Below are 22,284 nucleotides of genomic sequence, written 5' to 3' on the forward strand. Positions count from 1 at the left end.
GAGGCCAAGCTGGGGGGGGGGGGAAGTTACTCACTGCTCTGTGACTTGGTTGCCTTGTCTGTAAAATGGGAGTAATGACAGTACCTACTATGGGTATTTTCCTGTCAAAGGAGAATAATGGCAACGAGCAGCCTCCAAACCTTGCCATAATAAAGGAACAACAGTATATGACCATGCCTAGCCCAGAGGGTCCAGAGGTTACGTTCAATAACATTTCTCCCTCGCTCTTTTCTTTTAGCCACAGTTTCCCGGTCTGTCACCTAAGAGACCTGAGGAAGCAGTTCTTGCCAGCTTCACCAAGCTGCTGTGGGGGATGGGAAAGGGAGAAGAATGTGGCAGTAGGGGAAAGCGCTGGACACTGCAGGGAATACCTGGTGTCCATGGCCACTGCCCCATCCCCATCCCTTCCAGAGAACACCCCCCAGCCACAATGGGGCTGGCTTAGGAAGCCCAACGCTAGCACCACAGCGATGTAGGTAGGTATAAGTGCACCGGCGTGGGCCAAGGGCACACACACACACACCTTGTCCAGGAGCCAAAGAAAAGTAATAGCTAATCCCTGGCTGTGGAGGTAGAGGACACCCCAGACCCAGACTGGGGCTCTGACCAAGTCTAGTTCCTTGCCCTGGACCTTCCTTCCTGTCTGGCTTATTCTAAGATCTACGCCCAGGAGATATATATTATAAATCTAAGCTTCTTTGTGCATCTAATGCTGCTGAAAATATACACAAAATAACTACCAGCAGTGCTTCCCTCAGCGGAGGGGAACTGAAGACCTGGAAGGAAGGAGACTGACTGACTTTTCACCGAGTATCTTTTCATGCTGTTTGATTTTCTTTTTTGCCATGTATATGTAATACCTTTTTAAAAATTAAGATACTCTACCCCTGGGATGGAGAAATAGTGGAAGGCTTTGCTTGCCATGCTGAGGAATTTGGACTTTATCCTGTAGGCAACAGAGAGCCAAGGGAGGTTTCTAAGCAAGGAGATGACATGTTCAGATGTGTAAAAGAATTGCCTGCTACAGAGCCCTGGCCTGGAGTGCGTGGAGACTGGAGCCCACGAGAGACCAGTTGGGAGGTTGCGACACTGCTCTCGAGTCTAGCCTGAAGTGCGGACCCACCAATCATGGGTCCACAATGTGGTACCCACAGGAGGTAAGCTTTTGTGGCTCATTCTTAAGTTTAGGGGTAGGAGGCAGCTTGAGGGAGACTCCAGAACAGTCTTGCTCCAGAATCCCTGATTGGAAATATGGCTTGGACAGCACCATGGTGTGTTCCGAGCACACCAAGCCTAGAAAATGCCCTCTCCCAGGGGCTTCCCAACAGCGCCCGCCCCCCGCCCCCCGGGGACAGCCTCACTCACTGGCACTGGCCAGCCTCACATGGAGACTCTGGGAGATGGGGAGGGCTGAGGGACAGGCTCAAGCTCTGAGCCTGGGTTTCCTGGGCCCTGTGGGTCAGAAATTAGAGGCCCCCTGCGTGGAGCAATATAGGAGTCCTGGCTCTAGGCTGCCCTGGGCTTGAATGGAATACCAACGATGGCTTTGGGCATTTAACCTCTCTGAGCACAGTTGGCACATCTGTAGAACGAGGGTCATCACACCTTCCTCGTAGGCTGGCCTGAAGTGTGCATCCACCCGGCACCTCACACAGCACCGGGCATGCCACTTGTCTCCTAGATGGCCAGGCAGAGGTGGGTGACAGGGAGAGACGAGAGAAGCCCCAAGTTCAAGGGAAGGTGGCAGGAGTCCTGGTCTCCCTAACTCTGACCTCTGTGTCCAAATGGTTACTTATCTGACGGTCTTTAAACCTTCAGAAGTTTCCAATCATCAAAGGGGGAGGGGTGTGAGGGCCCACAGCTCAAAGGTTAAGAAAGGACTCCACTAATTAAGGACCACCTGATATTTACAGTCAGAAACCTAGACACTGCTCTCCACATCCCCTTCCCCCAAAGGTATGGCTGCAAAAGAGACCAAGGGACAAATGCTTGTTCACTGTCCTCCAAGAGCTACTAAAAACACTGAGCCCCACCCCACCAGGTACTCACTCTCCTTTTGCCCACTTCGTCAGCACCTGCTCTCATATAAAACTCTAGGTAAGTTCAATGTCCTTAATTTTTTTAAATGTGCATTAGAGTTGTTCTTAACAGGAATCTAGCCTGGGATCTGCCCCTGTGTGACTTTAGGCAAGTTCCTTCACCTCTCTGTGCCATGGGGCCCTCATTTTTACTAGATGGATGAACTAGACCTAGGTTCTAACCTCAAGTTCCATGGATGGATTTTAGATATGCATGAACCCCTTTAAAAATTGGGTAACGCTGGTTGCATCCCTGAAGGGAGGTAGGTGGCTGAGGGGCCACTTGTAGAAAGGAAACCTTACGGTTGTACTGTATTCCCCTTGCATCTTTTGAATTTTGAACCAAAGGAATATATTACCTATTCAATATAAGTACATAAAATTAAAAAGGAAAGAAAATGTATGCAAGTCCATGTGTGTGGGGGGCACCTGTACTTTCTGAGGAAGTATCCATCATTTTCACCAAATTTTTCTAAGGTCAGAGGACCCCAGAAAGGTTTAAAGAGCATTTCACCAGATGCCCTTAAGGGTCATTCCCTGTCCCAATTTCCTGGATTTGACAAAGTATGAGAAAACAAAAGTGAATTTCAGTCCTCCTTACATCAATAGCCTGGGCTGGATGAATGTGAAAATGAACCGTCAAAGCACATTTAAAAACGTGTGTTCACGCCCATGTGAGCAGAGCGAGTTCAGATGTGAATGCTAGACTTGACATGGTGAGCTGTCCTCACTGGTGGATCTCCCATTTTGCAACCTTCAGAGATCAAGGTCAAAAAATGTTGACTGTTGAATTGTCCTCTTTGCCCCACCCCTGTGCCCACTCAAAGAAGCATCAGGCTTAGGTTAGCTGCACAAACGATGCCTATAAATAAAAGCAATGTAGATTTTTCAATGTTGGCCACTTTGGCTCGGAGTGGGAAGAGAATGAGAAGGAGGAAATAGAGGTGGGGAGATCCAGGGTGAACTGCAGATGAAGGAAGACTAGCTCATCAGAGATCTCCATCTGAATCTCTGAAACCCACAAGAATCTTCCTGTACTGGAGAGGAAATTGCTTCCTGGGTGTGCAATGTGGAAAGTGTCAGGGTAGGGGAAATCTAGCTGAGGGATCAAAGCAAGACTGGTTAAGGCAACCAAACTAGCAGCGGAATGGGTCAGCACAAAGGGAAAGGTCACACAGTTCCAAAAACAAAGAAGGGGGAGCTGCCATTTAACAACTGGCTCCTGGTACTGGTAAACTTTAATTAACTGCACCATTATAATTCACTTCCACTCAGCCCGTGCTCTCCCTCTTACCCCCTCCCTCCTTCCTTTCCCCCAGGTCTCATCAAGGCAGGTTTCCTTAGTGAAACCTAACTGGCCGCCTGTGCTGGATGCTTCATCATTACAGCTCTGCCTCTCCTGCACCCAGCAACAAGAGGGAGCAAACTACAGTTCTCAGCTCTTCATGACAGGCCCCTTTCCTACCTATGTGCACTAAATCGAGGATCCCATAATCCTAAAAGTTCCTGAAAGTAATACAAGAGCGATGAAGAGGCAGCGGAAGGCCAGCAGGAGCGGATGCGCACACAGAGGCAGGTGACGGGGCCAACTCCCACTTGGCTCCACCGGACGGTACTCAGCGGGTTCGCACCTGGACCGGTCATCCACACGTCCAAGTCGGCGTGTGCAGCTCAATGCTGTGGCTGCACCCGCCATGCCTTCATTCACTGGTGGTTAAGTTACACCCGTGACGCTCTATCCCTGTATTCTCAGCCTGCTGAGCTTCACCCATTTTATGGGTGTGTGCGGTGGGCGTGGGGGTTGGGAGCACCTCAGAGGATCTTCCAGGCGAAACATGCTTGGTTTTTATTAATGAGCTGATGAGAAAAGCCAACCCGGACCTTGAAGTGAAATGTGTGATTGGTGGCCAGGCGAGAATAGGTTTTAGGATTAACTCTTCCTACAGTCTGCTGTGCATTGTCACCCCCAAGTTAATTACCCCTGAGGATGAAAATAGGTTCCATGACTCATAAGCACCAATACAACACTTGGCAGCAGATGAAAATGCAAGGACACATTTGCAGGAAGCTGACACGCACATCTATTTATATGTGGGGAGATTCTTGATGAGGTGAGACAGGTACCTCCCGGGTACCAGGATTAAGAGGCTGCAGCAGATACGCCAACTGCCATTTATTCACACCTCCACACACACACACACACACACACACACACGCACACGCACACGCACACAAACACAGAGTCATGGTTTCCACTACTTCAGTGATGGTGGCGGCAAAGCAGGAACAGAAACTGAAAGCATGTTGTTAACAGCAAGTCTGAACACCAACCCAACCTCCACCTCGGTGTTCTGGGCTAACCAGTGACTTGTTTTTCCCCAAACTCACCTGCTCCCTTATTCGCTATTCCTCTGGCCTTGTGCGGACAGTCCTGGCCCAGTTTGCCTCCACCAGGAATGGGGTGTGGCCAGGAATGGATTTCTGATAGGATCTGGGGTTGTGTTTTGCTTCCTCCCTCCCCATTTCCTACTCCCCTTCCATTTGCCTCCCAGGAAAGTACAAGGTTCAAACCAGGTTTGTTTGCCTTCCCTCAGAGCTCTGGGAGGGCTCCAGAGCCCTAAAGGACATTCCAGTCCCATCCCCATCCCTCTGTACCTCACAAATGCCACCAAAAAGTCAACTAGATGAATAATCGCATTTCTTCACCAGTGGGGACGGGTTCTATTTGGTGTCATAAGCGATTGTTCCCCCACGGTTTGGGACTCTCTCTTCCCCACTCTCCACAACCAGCTAAGTGTCCTGCCTTTTGAAATGATTATCAAAAAGGAAGGGAAAGAAAGAAACGTCATGAATGAGGTGAAACTTCTCCTCCGATGCATGAACTGGAAGCTGCTGGGAACTCAGTCCTGAGAACATGGATTTGTTTCCCACTTCCCACACCCCTCCTGCCTCCACCGCTGGCTCCCAGCTCTGTGACATGTTTGCTTTAAATGTGCAATAACAGTGATTTTTGCCACATCTAGGAGGCAAAGCACCCCGGTTTTGTTCTGTTTCCCCCACCCCACTTGCATTAAGTCACAGCTGCACTGGGTATCAGCATATACTCAGGGCCACAGGGAAAGGCACCAAAAAAGCATTTCTGACGATGCTATTTGCAGCTGGGGTGCGCGTCAGGGGAAAACAGAGATGCTGAAGAGTAAACAGAAATCGCTTAGTCAGCAACTGTCCTGCCCCAGAGAGGTGAGTGTAAATAGTCTGGTACTGAAGGGGAGGGGCAGTCAGCCAGCACAGGGCCTTCTACAGATGCCACCTCTGAGGGCTTTCAAAGGCACCAGCATTTATGTTCTGTGGTGGAAGTAGGGAGGGTGTCCCCCATGTTGGAGCTGTGTGGTCTTAGCCCCAGAAAAACACACTTGCTGACTCGGGGCAGAATTAATATCAATTGAATTTATTACAAGTTACTAAGCTCCAAGGCACATTACAGTGTTCTGTTAACTACAGAAATGTATAAAGGACAAACAGAGCAGATTCTCCATGTCTAGCATTTCGCTCTACTGTTCAAAAGCATCCGTGCATCAATAAAGCAAAAACAAAACAACACGTGAAGATCCAACACATTCAGGTCAGTAGAAACAAACCAAAACATTTTCCCTCACAAACTTGCAACAAAAAACACCCACCCCCCCAACACCCCCCTTACCATTTTGCAAAGGAAACAAAAACAAAACAAAATAAAGTGAAGACTTCAACACTTGGGGCTGTTCAGAAATGAAGCTCTCACCATCTTATAGCATCATTTTTTTTTTTTAGGCAGCAACACTGGCCTTGGCAAAAAAAAAGTCATTTTCTTTTGTGTTTTTCTTCCTTTCAGTGAGTGCATAACAATTACAAAAATACACACCAGCAGCAGTCGTTGCTAAAGGCTATTAATTCTGTACCTAGGCAAACACTCTGCCACCAATAAATGCTAACGAATATGATGCAAATGACCGAACCAATATTATACTGCTTAACACAAACCAGCTTATCCTTCAAATGAAGAAGTTACATACCTTTGTTTCAAAATATAGAAACATACGACGAAAATAATGTCTATACATAAGACTAACTTTTTGCAGTGTGTTATATTCACAATTCTACATCTTGGGAGTGAGGGAAGAGAGGGTCGATGTGGGTGGGGGAGGGGCCCTCTGGACGGGAGAGGAGCTGGTCTGGGGCTAAGGAAGTGGCTGTCTTGTGGTTCAAGGGTCTCTCTCCTTTTTCACTTTAACATCCCCAGCTAAGATCGTCGCGATTTCGCCCTGCATGAAGGCCCAAGGTACATTCGACCCAACCAGGGGGCATTTCTCTCCGCTGGGGCAGTACACCTCGCCGGTCGCCCCCTGGGCCTTGATACTCTCTCTAGAGCAAGGGAAGCAGAATTTGTGGCTGGGAACAGAGGGGCACTGAACGAAATGCGTGTCCTCCAAACGTTCGTGGCAAATGGTACAGCAGAGGGGCCCGCTGTTGGCCATAGGGGAATCCGGAATGTTTTGGGGGTGCACTTGGTCCATGCCCGGGTGGGTGCTAGGCGGCGGGGGCGCCACCTGTAAATTCAGGTCCCCGTTCCGTGATGCCAAGCGGCGCTGCCCGGGTACGGAGGCCGGCGACACTGGGCTGCTGCTGTTGCGCCGTGCGGACGCAGTGGTGGAGTGCACAGAACTGCCATCCTTAGGCGAGTGCGCCGTGCCCAGTGTGTCTGCCACCGACATGAGGGCGGCCATGGGCGACGGGCCGTTCTGAGGGGCTGACTCGGGCGGGGTGGTCCGGTTGGAATGGGGTCCCAGGGGTGGGGGCGGCGGAGGCGGACCCCCTGCCGCATGCCCCGGCGCCGCAAAGCCCCCGGCCGACATGGTGAGCTTTAGTGCCTCGCTCTGGTTCGCCATCCACTGCTGCCTCTGCTGCTCCTCGCCCAGCTTCAGCGCGCCCTCGGCGGAGTCCGGGGGCTCGGGGGACGCCTTCCTCTTGCGCAGGCTGGCAGCTGCGCCCCGGCCCGAGGGGGCGGCGGGCGGCAGGGCCCCGGTCCCCGGGGGCGCGCTAGGGGCGCGGCTTAGACTCACCAGAGCCGTGGGCAGCATGGGGCAGCTGGCGTCCAGGTAGGGCTGGGGCAGCATGTCGGCGCCGGGCACGCCCTCCTTGAAGAAGCGCACGGCCTCGGGCAGCAGGTCTCCAAGTAGGCGCCAGTCCCCGGAGCCGTGTTTCTTCTCATACTCCAGATACTTGAAGCCGGAGGAGAGACCCCGACCGAAGTCCTTCATACAGTCCTGGTACATCTGCTTGGCCACACCAGATGCGCTGGAATACACGTTGCCCGAGCCCGTGGGGTACTCAATAAACAGCTTCAACTCGTAGTCCATACCAGGCTTGGAGACGGCGTCGAAGGCGAAGACGCGGCCCAGCAGCGAGTGGTCCTTCTTAAAACGCACCTCGTAAGGCGTGCAGCCGGCCAGCGTGAGCAGCGTGTCGCGGACCATCTTGGGCTTGTTGGCCCACTCCTCCGCGCGGTTGCGTAGGCTCTCACTCAGCTCAGCCAAGGCCTCGGCGTTACGCTGCTTCTCCTTCAGCTCGCGCTCCTGGTCAGTGCTCGACACGGAGCCGGGCCTTTTGCCACCAGCACCCCCGCCCACCTCGGCCACCGACGACGAGGTCGAAGATGACGCGGAGGACGACGCGGCCGATACGCCTGGGCCGCCTCCGAGACAAGCTGGGCCCCCGGGGGCCCCGGGGGGCGCGGGCGTCGGGGGCCCACGGCTGCCCAGACCATGAGGCGGCGGTGGGGGCAGCACGGGGGCGCTGGCCGGGCCGTTAAGCAGCGTCTGCGGCAGCAGGTTAGGGGGCACGGTAAGCTGGGGGCCTCCGCCACCCCCCGGGTTGGGCAGCCCTGTCACTAGTCCACCATGCGTCCCGCGCCGAGACGCCACCGACGCCGCCGCTGAAGACGAGTTGGGGCTCTGGCGGTTCAGCTCCGGGGGTCCCTCCTCCGGTGTGGGCTTGGGGAAGCCGTTGGGGCCCCCCAGACCGTTGGGCAGCCGCGCGGAGTGGCTGCTGCTTCCCAGGCTCACCGGTGGTGGAGGATATTCGAAGCGGCTGCGCTGTTCCACCGCGGCGGCGGCGGCGGCGGCGGCAGCAGCGGCTGCGCTCAGACCATAGCGCTCCAGGCCGGACGGGGCCGCCAGCACCGCAGGCTTGGTGGAACCATCGACGTGGTTGAGCTGTTGTTGCTGCTGTTGCTGCTGCTGTGCGGCGGCCGCCGCTGCCGCCGCCGCCGCCGCCGCCTCCTTAGCCGACAGGGCCACCGTCTTGACCCCGACGGGCGGCGGCGGCCCGGGGGAGCGGCCGTCCTGGAAGCAGCCGTGCGCCCGCTTCAGCTGACGCGCGGTCTCGATCACAAACTCGATGCGATCCGCGCCCTCGTAGTTGACGCAACCGCGGCATACGGGTTCCGAGAAGTCCCAGATCATGGCCCAGGGCATGCGGGGCAGGTCGCACAGGTAGCAAGATTGTCTCCGGGACGAGGACACCTGCGCCGCCGACATGATGCCGGCCCTCGGTAAGGTAGGCCCCCGCCCCGGCTGTCTCCGCGGCGCTTTCTCCTCCCGGAGGGCTGGCCGGCTGGGGAGGGAGTACGGCTGCGGGGGAAGGAGGGGGGGCGAGAAAGTTCTGCCCCAGGGGCTGGAGGAAGCGCGAGTCTCCACCGCCCGCGCAGCGCCTCGCTGCGGGGGCTCCACCGCCCGGGCAGCGGACGAGTTCAGCCCGCTCCTCGCCCCCACCTCCTACTGCGGCTGTTTCGTCGGGAGGGGAGCTCAGGCGCCTTCTTCCTGGTGTCGCAGACCCGGGCTGGAAGCTCCGGGCCCGGGGGGAGGGGGCGAGGGTGCCGGGTGCTGGCCGCCGTTGGTTCTTGGCCCCCTCCCCGGAGTGGCTGGTGCCTGGAAGCTCGAAAGGGGTTGTCTCTTCCTCTCCCCTGGGGGGGACCCCCTACGACCTGCGTCCTCTCCCCGCCAGGCTCTCTGGGACGAAGGGTAGAGGGTTCAGTGCCACCAGGTGCCCGAGTCCAATCTTGCTGAAGTCGCTGCTTCCCCGGAGGACCGGGGGAGGGGTTGGCAGCCGAGAGAGGAGCTTCTCCCCTCTCAGCGTCGGCCGTTCCGCTGGCGTTAGCTGGGTTTGCACGGCCGGAGGGAGCCGCCGCAGCCACTGCTTCCAGGACGCACGAGAGCAGAGGAGAGGAGCGCACGCACTCAGGCTCCCGCCGCCCCCAGGCCTGGCGGGCGCCCGGGCCCCCGCGGCTGGCGGCGCTCACGTTGGCTGTAGGGCGCTCGCGCGGCGCCTCGACCCGGGTCGCATCCCTTCCCGCTCGCACTCGCCCGGAATGTGGGGTTGTGATTGTTACTCTACGTTCCGGAGGCGCGGCTCGGCGCTCCCGCTCGCGCTGCGGCTCGCGCTGTCCCGGGCTCGGCCGCGCGGGATGCCGCCCAGGCGGAGCGCTGACGTCACCGCCATGCTCTGCACCAGTTCTCCCCCCTCCCCTTTACACTTCCTCTGTGGAGCCCACTTGTTGCTCGGGAAAAGCGCATGCGCGGCAGGGCGCCCAGATTCCTCCCAGTCGGCCCCTCCTCCGCGCCTCCGCCCTCCCCTCCCCCTTCGCTGTGTGTGTACAACAGCTGAGGCCCAGCGAGCTAATGCTGGAAGACCAGGGTTGGGGGTGGAAATTAAACAGACTATGACCTTTCCTTTCTCCGCCCGGCTTTCCCAAGTTAAAACGCGTTTGAAAACCACAAGCGTCGTTTCCGATCCCGCTCCCCACCCCACTCCGAGCAGTGAATTTAAATGTCCTGTTTCAAGATTTTCGCTGTGAATTTCATAAGGGTATTACCCATTACATCTGCAATCAAACCTCCCCCCCCCCGGTATGAACGTCACATTCATTGCTACCACTGATGCCGAAGCACCTGCAAAATTAGCTGTTTTCCAGTCTTTCAGAAACTGCCTTTTCGCTTTGTTTTTGTGCCCTGGTCTCGGAACCTGAGCTTCAGCGACGGAGCTAAATGAATTCAGGGTGAGATACCCCTCCCCCAAGCCGTACTCTAAAAATTTTGGCTGAATGTCTAAAGAAGCTATGAGCACCCGGAGGCCTTTAAGGAAAACAGTCTACTGGCTGCGCACAGCTGCATGTGGGGGCAGGGAGGGGGAGGTGCTGGAGAGACCAAACAGGTGAGTGGTTTCTTCGGGATTGATAAAAGAAAGTGGGGGCAGCATTTAATAATGTTGATATATCTTTGTAAAGCACAGCCACAGTTTTCAAAGTTCTTTCTTGTGTGCTGTGATTTCATCCCATAGTGCCCCAGATGGCTGAGCAAGGCCCTGCTTTCTTTTCCGTTACAAGATCACCTCTCGTCATTAGTGTTTATTGCAGAACAGATATGTTGGTCAAAGGGCTAGTTGGGGCATTTCAACTGATTCTTCCAAATATTGGGCCTACTTTTTTTTTTTTTTTCCATGAAGATTGAGCTAATCCTGGGCGAGGCTGGAGAGGGGTGGCAGTATAATGGAATTTCAGGTTCTGGAGCCTGGCACACTAGGTTGGAAATTCCTCTCTGTCACTTACTGGCTTTGTGACCTGGAGCTAGTTACTTACCCTAACATGACCTCTGTTTTCCACCTGTAAAATGGGATCAGAGTTCCCAACTTATTAGGACTGTTTGAGATTCCATTTTGTTTCTCATTGTAACAGGAGGCAACTCACTGAGACTTGCTGTGGGCCAGGCACTGCTAGGTGGTTTACTTGCATCATCATTAAACTCAGTATTATCTGCAAGGTAGATTCTATTATTAACTCTGATTTACAAGCTCAGAAAACAAGGAGGTTAAATAACTTGCCCAGGGTCACACAGCCATTAGAGACAGAACTGGGATCTGAATCTAGTAAGTCTGCTTTGAATGGTGCCTTGACAAGCTTAAGTTCTCAGAGGTGGTTTGGGGTGCTCAAATTTTCCATCAGCGCCCCCCCATTTGTTACAATACATACAATCTCACGTAAAGTGCTGTGCAATTACATCTTCATAACCAACCCCGATGCTCCCCTTCCAAACAGATTGTGCCATTAGATTTTTCCATATACAGAAGTTGTGGATCTGCCACTGCCACAGACTGTAGCATAAATGCGCCGTACAGTGTGTAGAACACAGTGTCAGGTTCACAGGAAGCCATCGGTAAGGGTTGGTTATTATGAGTGTTGATATTAATGTTGATACTATTGCTGGTTAACGTATGGAAGTACTTTGCAAGTTGCACAGAATGTAAGGATCCCTACTCATCACTACTATTACTACTAATTGTAATAAAGTTCAGTTGAAGCAACAAGAAGTGTTTGTTTTATTTATTTAGTTGCACCGTTTCTATATTTGCAGCATGCGGGCTACATAGTTGTGGCATGCAAACTCCCAGTTGCAGCATGCATGTGGGATCTAGGTCCCAGACCGGGGATCGAACCCAGGCCCCCTGCATTAGGAGTGTGGAGTCTTCTCCACTGCACCACCAGGGAGGTAAGTCCCAAGAAGTATTTATTTTTGACACTTGACCTTCAGAACCTGTTTTCCGCATCCAGCCCTCCCCAGCACCCCTATTTCCCACTCATTCTGGGGCCCTAGGTGCAAAAGAAGGTGAGTTTTTAAGGATAGGGAGAAAGGGGGAAGGAAGAGCCCTAGGGAGCCCCTCTTTCATCTCAAAGCAGCCAGATTTCAGTTTTTGCAAAACAGTGAGCTCACTGTGCACTCCCCAACAATAATAAACTTTATCTGGCCGGCTGGCTCCCGGCAGTGATTCCTCTGTAAAGAGCTGCTGGGAGCATTGCCTCACCCTCCCAGACGTCAACCCTCCCCACACCACAGCTACCCTGGAGTGAGTCAAAACATAGGGCTAGGAAATGGAGTGACATTCCCACCAGCCTGGGGCTTGAGGCTGCTCAGCTCTGGCTTGGCTGGTTAATGTTTCTTTATATTAATATTTATTCAGTCTGTCCCTTTATTAAACCAGAAATACTGAAGAAAGCAACTTAGCCCCAACCCTCTAGCCAGGCTGCTAGAGAAAGCAAGTCGGATTCTGTGTCATAGTGTTATATTTGGTATGCACACACATATGTCTCCATCTCCTTGTCTGTCTCTTGTCTTTGCTGTTACTAAAGGAGATATATATATATATATACACACACACACACACATACATGCTGGGTGTCTTCAGACACACAGTTAGAAATAAACATGCATTTAAACAAACTTCCATTACAGTCTCATAATCCTTTAATTTAAAAGGCATAGCTCTCTGGATATCCTTCCCCCTCAAAGAATCACCATCACTTGTGGTGATAAATTTCTTCTTAACTGCTTGTCTGAGATGGCTCCGTTTGGGGACGTGTCAGGGATTATGAGAGGCAAGAACACCAATATTTAGGAGATAAATTTCCCTTGGTGAATTCCATGTGACAATACTGCATCCACAAAGGGAAGTAACTGAGCAAGGTGGGGGGGGAGGGGGGCTTCAACCTAAGACACCAGGTGGAGAGACCCACAGATGGGACTGAACGCTGGCGGTGGGGTCTGGGGACTGGCAGAGTCAGGGATCAATCTGGCGCAGGGGGAATGCCTGCAATCTTCCCGAAGTTCCTTCCAACAGTTGCTCTCTCCACCCCCCACTCAGCTTGCCATCTGAGCTGGCATTCTCGGAGGACCCAGCTTTAAACTGGAGCAAAAGGTCAGCTCTCCACTTGGCCTTTCCGGAGGCCACAGCCCAGCGTTAGGGGTGAGAAGGTTGCAGCGGGCTCACGCACCTCGAAGCTCCCTGCAGTCTCCCTCCTGTCCTCCTCCCTCCCCGCCCCCGCCGGTTTGTGGCAGAGATGGGGGGGGGAACTGCCCTGGCATCCTGCAGCCAGCTGGCTCGGCCTTCGAGGAGGCCAGGCTTGAACCTCGCGTCACCCCACTGCAACGTGTGGGCCAAGCTCTCAGGCAGGAGAAAGGCCTTTTTTGGTAACGCTCAAGCCCGCAGTAAGCAGGACCCGGTTCTTCGGCCCGCTAGAGACGCCTCGAAGTAGATGAAAACAAACGTGTGGGCTGGGCCCTCCTCTGGCCTCTGCCAGGGCCCCCATCCCCACGCCAGGAACCCCCCGGGCGCTGTGGGCGTGGAGGAATCAAGTCAGCACTGTGATTTACACATTTACTCCCAGGCCGCTTCCGTGGCGGAAGTATTTGCCTTTTCCTAAAGGATTAATTCTGGTATTAAAAAAAAAAAAGGATTAATTTAGGCCAGGGCATACGGTTACGCAAGAGCCACTAGACCGTGAAATCCCAGGAACAACGTGATTCGCTAAGAACCCCCGGGGAGGGGAGGCTGCGCCGCCCGCCAGGACCTGCCCAGCCTGGGGCGCGCGGGCAGCCAGGCGCTCCGTGCAAAATTGGGTGGAAGGGAAAGGAGGACGTAGCGGTTGGTGCTGGCACAGCGGCCGCTGCGAGCGATCAGATCTCCGACTGCTTTCTTCCTGAAGGGGCGGGGAGCAGGGAAGAGAAGAAAGGCGGGGGGAGTCGCGTCTGGTTCCTGCTTTCGCCGCTTCCTCTCCTAGCCAGCGTGCCAGGGCACGGGGGAGCCCAGCGCTGTCCTCAGCAAAAGCCGGTGTGTTTTTTCAAGTTCAAAAGTAAAGGAACCCTGGAATGAGTCTCCCAGGGACCAGGCCTAGCGGGAAAAAAGGGGAAGCGCCAGACAGGGGTGCTATTCACCGACCCGTTTGGGTTGAAACAAACACCCACACCCCAAGAAGTGGGGTAGTCGGGAAGGACTTGGAGGGCGAGAGTAGGCGGAGAGGCTGGCGGGTGGCCGTCAAGGCCACAGGTGCTCACACCCTCAGACCCTCCCGCCCCACCCCGCGTGCGTCTGGGCCTCAGCAGAGAGCCAGAGTACCAGCGGGTTCCTACCGGCCCCGCACCAGAGCTGGGGATTTCCACCGCCCGGCTTCGGAGACCCGTCGCCGCCGGCGCTTTCCTGCTGGGGCCGCCAGAAGGCGGGGCCTCGGAGCGGGAAGCCCTCCCTGCTGCCTCACTGTCCCTCGGTCAAGTCAGGTACAGGCGGGTAGCCATCACTGCTGTCCCTGGTTGGGGCGGATGGGCCAGAATCGCCAAGTATTTTGACTTGCCTTTCTTAGCTGGGCGGTTCAACTCGAAACCCAGGAGACAGGGAGGAAAAGAGGGCGCTTAGCATTGAGTACGTATTTACATTATGTTGTTCAGCTTGGACTTGGCCGACCCTAAATAGCTGTGTGACCTTGAGCAAATCACTTGGACTTCTGTTTCTTAATCTGTAAAATGGGAATAATTGCACTGCCTCATTGGTCTGTGTGGGAGATAAATATTATAATGTACTCAATAAAATGGAAGAGATTAGGAACAATATAATGACCAACATTTGTCTAGAGCTCCGAAGGGCATTCCCAGACATTATCTCACCAATCTGCACACCAGCCCTGTGAGGTAGGTGTTACTTTCATCACCCTCCTGTATAGGTGAGGAAAGCAGGTCCAGAGCTAGTCCGGAATTGTTGGAAACCAAGTTCTCTGGCTCTAAACTCAGCGTTCCTTCTTCTGTTCCACGGTGCTAGCCTTTTGGGGGGTGGGAGTGGAGGTGGGGGGTGTCCTAGCTGTCTGTAAGGAACTACAAGAAAGTAAAACTCCCACAGGAGTGGCAAGTGAAGAATGCCACTACTGTCCTAGTAGATGTGAGATTATGCATAAATTAGCACCAGTTTGGGGGGAGTTAAAATCAGTCACCATTCAGCTTTGAGCAACATTGTGTAGCTATGATTCCCTGGCATCCCCTGAGACCTTCCTGGGTTTTCTATACCCTGGCCTTAGGCGGAGGTGATGGAGGAAAATCTGAAGCTCTAGAACATAGCAAAGCATCTAGGAACTCACTGAGTTACCCTTACTGAGGATAGCTACGTTTTGGAGGACCCCAGGCTGCATGATGAAAGGGAAGGAAGGAAGTGGAGAAGGTGCACTTTATGGTGGAAGTAGCCTCTTTCCAAAACCACAGATCACATTACACAAGTAACAAACTTTAGTTCTCAACGAATTCAGGTCCTACTGACTATGCACTCACACAATAAGTACCGTCCTGCACTTGGGCTGGGGGCCACTTGACTATGGCAGACTACCCCTCAAAGCACTTCTAGCCCAGGAGAGGCATATACCCTGACAGGCAAGCCTGGCCTAGGTATCACTGGAGCCAGAAATCAAGGGAATAAGATAGACCTCAACCCTGAGCCATCTAGAGGACCACCATCTAGATAACCTGAACTTCCCTCTCTGGCCAGCCCCAGAGGATCCACGCCTGATGTGTCCCTATGAGTGTGACGCTATTCTCATCACATTTTGTTTCAAAGCTGAAACTTGGGTGCCAGATGGCCTGGTGGGTTTCCATTTCCCAGCTCCTAATCTTGTGCCCTTCTGTTTGCCATTCATTAGGTTATTCAACTATTTAATTAGAGAGCACTTTCTCTCTCAGTCATAGGGATCTAATGATGAACCAGGCCAGATTGGCTCCAGCCCAGAATCTAGAAGCTTCCATTTCCTCCTAGGTGTCCTCGTTTCCTGAAGCAATAGCCCCAAAGCCATCAGAAACAGTGTTCGTACAACACTCCCACCAGCCACATGACTGACTCAGAGCGATCTGCTTATTCTCTCTGAGCCTCAGTTTCCTCACCTGTCAAGTGTTGATATTAAAACCTGTTTTCCTTACTTCAGGGGCTTGCAGTGAAAATCTGTATGTTAATACCTAGGGGTGTAGAAAGGCAAGTGATTGTCAGGAGTCTCCTTTCCAGCGTGAAGCCTTTCTAGGTAAAATAGCTGGAAAAATGCAGGGCTGATCCACACTCTTCCTCGTGCCTTTAGTGGGTTTCCTCCCGGCCAGCCCAGCATCTCTGTTTTTCTGGGCTGAGGACAATCAAACAAATAGTGACTGCCTCTGGACCTAAGAGCCAGAGGGAGACAATAGCAAGGTAGGCTGTCTGCTCCTCTCTCCTGGACGGACGAGGACTTCCCATCCCCGTCCCGCAGCAGTTGGATTTATTCGGGGCTTTTACTGTTCTGTTTTGGTCAATTTGGAATGAAAAGAGGCAATGACCTCTTCTTTAAAAAAACAGAACTAGGCAGGAAGTGTGCTGGGCCTGAGTGGCAGGGACTAAGGGTGTAATTACAGGTTTTTTTGTTCAGCATTTTCATGTAATTAAATCCAAAGGAAAGCGAGCCTGGCGAGGCTGCTTGGATGCAAGGAAGACAAGAGAGGTGTGTGTGTGGGACGGGTAGAAGAGGCAGGTGAGAAAAGGGTTTGCTTTTCAGGCTGAGAAGAAGCGGGTTTCTCGCCTTTATTAATATTTTTACACTCCTTTTCCAAAAGGTAGCCGATTATTCATCTTTTATTCGGTGCCACTGCACTCTCCTCGGTGATATTTCCCAGCCGCGCGCAGCGTTCTCGGCACTGATTTCCCTTCAACCGTAGACTCTCCCCCTCCCCACTTTTTCATATCGCCGCTTTCTGCCTGGTTGCCCACACAATAAACCCACGGCAAAATCCACAGCTAGTGTTCTTGCCTACGGAGTTTCCATACCAGCGACCTCTGACGCCGCGAAATAGTCCCTCCTTTTGTTTTGAACATCTTCTGGCTTTCCCTGTGCAGCTTTACGGTACTTCGACCACCACCGCCCCACCCAACCTTCCCCGCGGCGGCCTCGGTTTCTCCGGTGAGCCGCTCTCAGCACAGGAGCCCCAGGTGTGCCACGCCGGAGCATCCGAAATGGGTCTGAAGCCTTGGGGCACGCCGGCTCCCCTCCCCTCTCCAGCCCCTGCCCGAGCCCTCTGACGTTTCCTGGACGCTGTGAACCGGCAGCAAGAATGGATCCACTCTACTCACATTTTTAAGGCCAGGAAACCTGACCCACCCCAAAACCACGCGCTCCAAAGGAAGGGCAATTGCATTTTCCGGGAGGGCGGGCCTGGAGAGCCCCCTCCTCTCCTCCTCCTCCTCCCGCAGCCCCACCAACAAGGCCCGGAGATTACCGCCCGCCCATCCCTTAACGCCACCTTCACCTACTCTTCCCAAGAACAGATTGTTTATCAGAACGGGCAGCCAAGAACCCTACTCCTGTTTCTGGCCTCTGCCAGACATTAATCACACTTGGGAAAGTCAAGAACTTAACTGTGTGGGGCGGGGCGGGGGGGGGGGGCGAGTGGGGAGGGTAGTTAAAAGGAAAGACCAATAATTTTGACATTTGACAAACTGACCAAATTGGTGCTACCTTTCCCCTCCTTTATTTTAGAATGTCAGCGCAGAGGACTGAATTATATTCCATTATATTCCATATATTCCATTCCCACTGCCTCTACCCCCCGTATTTCCCCTCCTTCATGTTTGATGCTTTAATAGTACTGACTGGCTTTTAATTCTGATTAATATTTTCAGGTGTGTGTGTGTGTGTGTGTGTGTGTGTGTGTGTTGGGGGCTGGAAAGACACATTCACAAACCTGACCACCTGACAGATCCCCCCTTTTCATCCTTCCCTTTGAAATGACATCTAGATGGACTGTGGGGGGATGAAGAGAGGAGGCATGGAAAAAAGGGGAGGGGGAAGCAATTTATGTGCTTTTCTAAGGCAGCTAGTAAAATTCCTAGGGGAGAACAAATGCCAAAATTGACTGTCTTGGTGTGTTTTAGACCAGATCGTCAGGGTGAATCACATCAGTACTTTGCACTGGACCTGCAGCCTGCAAGCCAGGGACGGGCACACAAAACATCCCTGCGGCTGGGAGGTATCCTTCTGAAGGAGGCAAGAGAGAGATATTTGCTCTTGCCAGGTTCTTCTCCACCAGGATTTTTTCTCAAATTCATTGCAAGATGGATTTAAAAAAACAGTCTTGATAAAGAAAAACCAGGGGGGCTTCCCTGGTGGCACAGTGGTTGGGAGTCTGCCTGCCAATGCAGGGGACACGGGTTCGAGCCCTGGTCTGGGAGGATCCCACATGCCGCGGAGCAACTGAGCCTTTGCGCCACAACTGCTGAGCCCGCATGCCTAGAGCCCGTGCTCCGTAACGGGAGAGGCCACCACAATGAGAGGCCTGTGCACTGCAACGAAGAGTAGCCTTCACTCGCCGCAAGTACAGAAAGCCCGTGAGCAGCAACGAAGATCCAACGCAGCCCACCCCCCTCAAAACCCCCCCCAAAAAAAAGGGATAGAAAATGCCCCATAAAACATGGCCCCCAAAGGGAAGGTGCAAAACCCATTTGATCCAAGATATAGATATCTCCACCCTGGATTTTTTTTTCCTTTGCTTTACAACTCTGCAGACATCAGGTTAGCAAAAGGTAATAAATAGTCCTTGCACGGCAAGGTCTGGACTAGTGAAAACAGTTTACTGAAATTAATGGGCCTCGTTTGAACCAAAACCTCCACTTTGGAATTAATGCCAGACATAGTTTTCCTGAACTCTTTCCAACCGCCTAAGCAGCAGACAATTTTCATTCTATTTGTGCTGGAAAATAAAGCCCGGGCCCTTGATCTTAGTGTAGATTATGATTTTAAAAAAAAATATTTAGCACAGTGAACGCTATGCCAATTTCCAGTTTCTGCTGGTAGAAGCCCTTGTGCTCTGGGCTGTGCTTGACAGAAGTTATCTGGTAAACTTTCCATTGAAAACCATCTCCAAGCTCTCTCCCCATCGGTGGCCTCAGAGCTCTCACCACGACACCCGAGAGATTCAAGGAAAGCTCCAGAAACAGACTCGGTTCTCAATAACAACCCTTTTCCCCAGGGCTCTTGGAAAGGCTGGATCTGAACAACACTGCCTGCATGACCTCAATTCCCCACCCAAAAGGAAGCTCCAAAGCACCCAACCGAACCCCCCACCCCCCGCCGCCCGGGTCCCGGAACTCAGGGTGTCTACAGTTCTGAAGCTGCTTTTATTTTTATTAATGTATTTTTAAGGCTGAAAGGCACACACGCACACACCCCACATAGGTTCACACCCAGTGGTTCTGGCAGGTACAGCGGAGACCCGGTGCCCCGGCTGTCAGTGTCTGATCCCAGCCGGCCCTCCCTCCCCCAATTATTAATAAAAGCCCTGTCATGGGTAGCCGGCGTTCTGGTTTTCATTGTACAGTCTGCACTGGTGACACAGGACATGTGGAAAATTTTGAGAGCACTGCGGTGAATGGCGTGGAGGGGGAGCGTGAGCGGGGGGAGGGGAGGGAGGGGAGCGAGTTACTTTTTAGCTTCCGCTAAGTACTTGGCAGCTCGCCAGACCCGGAGGATTCTGGGAAACGAAAGCCTCCCCAGTATAAACCGCCAGCTTTAAGCAGCCCTGACAGTTATGCTCCTTCCAAACTTGGCAGCCGTTCAAAGTGTTCTTTCATTTGAAATGCTGGAAGCCTGCCATGTGCAATGCAGATTTGCTGTGCCTGTGCGCAGAAGGAACTGATAAATGCCGTTGCGGTTGCCATGGGGACAGGAGGCTATCAGAATGGCCTTGTGATCCGCAGCCTCTCAGCTCGGCAGGCTCTCGCTCTGCCTCCCGCCCCTCCTCCCTCTAGTCAGTGAGATGGTGAAATAAATGTTCTGGAAAAAGATTAACCCTCCCCGCTCCGGTGCCGAAGCCGAAGCGGAGATTAACCCCTAGGCACTTCCCTGGCCTTAAATGCCAACCGGGACCACCGGCCTCGGCACCGTCCTTGGGCGGGTCACCAAACTCCCCACCAGCCACCCAAGCAATCCCCTCCCCAAGCCCTGCTTCCCGCTCCCTGGGGGCTCTCACAAAGCTGTGTTTTTAATAGAGCTTTTCAGTAAGCCCAAGTCTAAGTCTTTGAGTCATCACAACCCGGATGTAAACACGGCAGCCCTACATTCTGCACAGTTTGCATGTATTTTATCTTTTTAATAATATTTAGCTGGCAACTTAAAACAGCAAGAATGCCAGATATTTTAGCCAGCAACTTACATCATACAGCATCCATCTTGGGGAGAGTGGCTGCCTGTCCTTCCCTTGTTCTCTCCCTACCCTGAGACCTCAGGAAATCTAGGTCTTTCTGAAGGCACGGTATTGCAGCAACCGAGTCCCTTAGAACCATGGGCTTTAGAATGAGCATGACATCACCCTGGGCAACAACAGAGGATACGTTCCTGTCTGAGACAAGACATCGGGTGATTGGAGGTGAAACAGGTCTTTCATTTACGCTGAGTGTTAGGGTGTGCCTGTCTGGATGGCTGGCCGCTCCCCCTCCCCCCGCCCCCGCCCCCACCCCCCGCCCATTTTGCACAAGCTGCTATTTGAAATACAGTCTGATTCAATGTACAGAAACAAAATAGCACACTCAGATTTGGTACATGTTCAGGTCTATAATGCCAACTCTCCGGGTGGCCTGTTTAATGGGGGGAAAAAATGAAATACTCCATTCCAGCCAAGGCCTGTGGAGGCCAAGGAGGTTTAGCGATTTATTTACATTGAGCAGTATTCCCTCTCAACCCAACTCGCTATTTCCTGAAGGTTTCCTGAACCTAAACCTTCGTTAACATCCCAGGAAGAGAACATATTTTTCCTGTGGCTTTCAATATTTTCTGCTAAATATATTTCAGCACAGTGTTTATCTAGGGTTTCAGCTTTCAGACCTTTATGTACTTTTGACACCTTGAGGCTGTTCCACTGAAAAATGGTATATGTTTATTAAAGAGGACTTTATGTGCTGGGCGTTAGGCAGCAGGAATTTCTGTTGGGTCTGTCTGTATAATGAAGGCTTCAGGATAAGATCCAAGTCAGAGGCCTGTTTGGTTTGTGAAGCCCTTTTGACAAAGTGGGCTCCACATAGCTCACTCAGACCCTTGAATACCACAGAAGGTTGAACCAAATGAAGTATTTCTTCATACGTGCACGGCTGACACGGAGGCCGGCCGGCCGGGAGAAAGACGGAAAATGCCCCGGCTTCCTGGGGCTAAGCTGCAGCGTCTTTTAACCCGCCTCTCTCTGGGCGTCTGCTTACGATTGTCATGGCAGTTCTGGCCAGGGCATTCTGTTTCGCTGGAATTTCCTTACTTCGAGGAGCCCCTTCCAAATAAATATATTAATCAATAAAAACCATCTGCTTCACCTTGCCAGCAGGCGCAGAGCTGGCTGGGTTAGTGCTGAACGTGATTTTTAGGAGCAGTTGGCTCTTGAGATGTTTCCAGGTGGTTTTTGGCTTGGAATTAAACAGGAGTTGGAGGCAATAATCAGGTGATTGAGAAAGTCCCTCTCTCTGCCCCATCGTCACCCCCATACCACCCTCTACTCGGCCCCCACCTTCCCCAGAAAATCCAGGCAGCTGAGTTTTTGGCTCTCACAGCTGCTGAGCTCTGGCAAGCCAAAAGCATATTTTGTGGTGGTGATTTCTTTCTCAGGTTGACCGGCGTGTTTCTGCACTGAGCGCAAGGGCTGTTTCCTGACTATGTGCGTGAATCAGAGGCTAGATTTTTCATCTAGGGCTTCTGATAACAGTTTTAAGCTGGAAGGAACAAAGAAGATCATGATGAACCCCTATCATCAGGGTCCAAAGATAAAGAATCTATCCAAAGAGCCGGCTGCATAGAGCTCAGATGTACGATGTTGCGCTTCAGCCATGCCCAGAGCAGCCCGTGCCCCCAGAAGGTGGTTCCCGCACTCACACTTCAGACACTGTCCCCCACCTTCCTCCCTCCCTCTCTCTCTCTCTCAGTGTCCTTGTGGTGTCTGCTTCTTTGTTGCCTTCAAAAGTTCTTCCTTTTTTCAACCTTCCTCTCCCAAATGGGAGGATCCGAAAAAGCCATTTTGGGGCCCTTGAATGTCTTTCCAGATGGAGGCATGCCCTGAGATTCAAAACAGCCTAGACACTACCCAGTTCTGCCCATTACAGCAAGATGACGAGAGAGGGGAGTCGGTGGTGTGGCCCCTCAGTCCCACGGCCTGAGGAGCCAGCTTCCCAGAAGTCCATGGATTAGGAAGGTCTGCTTCAGGGGCTGCCAGGGAACAACTCCCTTTTGTTTTGCTGGCTAGCATGTGACCAGAATGCTGCCAGCTAATTTTAACCCCACCAAAGTACTGCTGGAAAAAAAATAAAAATACAGCAACAACCAAAA

General features: G+C 52.7%; 1 protein-coding gene across 1 annotated transcript; it reads right to left on the reverse strand.

Annotated features, from left to right (window-relative positions):
- Positions 1 to 5,505: 5,505 nt before the first annotated feature.
- On the reverse strand, positions 5,506 to 8,797 carry IRF2BPL (interferon regulatory factor 2 binding protein like). Its single transcript, XM_030831843.3, has one exon. The coding sequence runs from the start codon at positions 8,651 to 8,653 to the stop codon at positions 6,320 to 6,322; it is 2,334 nt and encodes a 777-aa protein (XP_030687703.1). The 5' UTR covers positions 8,654 to 8,797; the 3' UTR covers positions 5,506 to 6,319.
- Positions 8,798 to 22,284: the final 13,487 nt, after the last annotated feature.

Source organism: Globicephala melas, chromosome 2, assembly GCF_963455315.2.
Source record: "Globicephala melas chromosome 2, mGloMel1.2, whole genome shotgun sequence".
In the NCBI taxonomy this organism is placed as follows: Eukaryota; Metazoa; Chordata; class Mammalia; order Artiodactyla; family Delphinidae; genus Globicephala; species Globicephala melas.

Coding starts and splice junctions, on each gene's coding strand:
- IRF2BPL (XM_030831843.3), bottom strand. CDS start 8,653: ATGTCGGCGGCGCAGGTGTCCTCGTCCCGGAGACAATCTTGCTACCTG.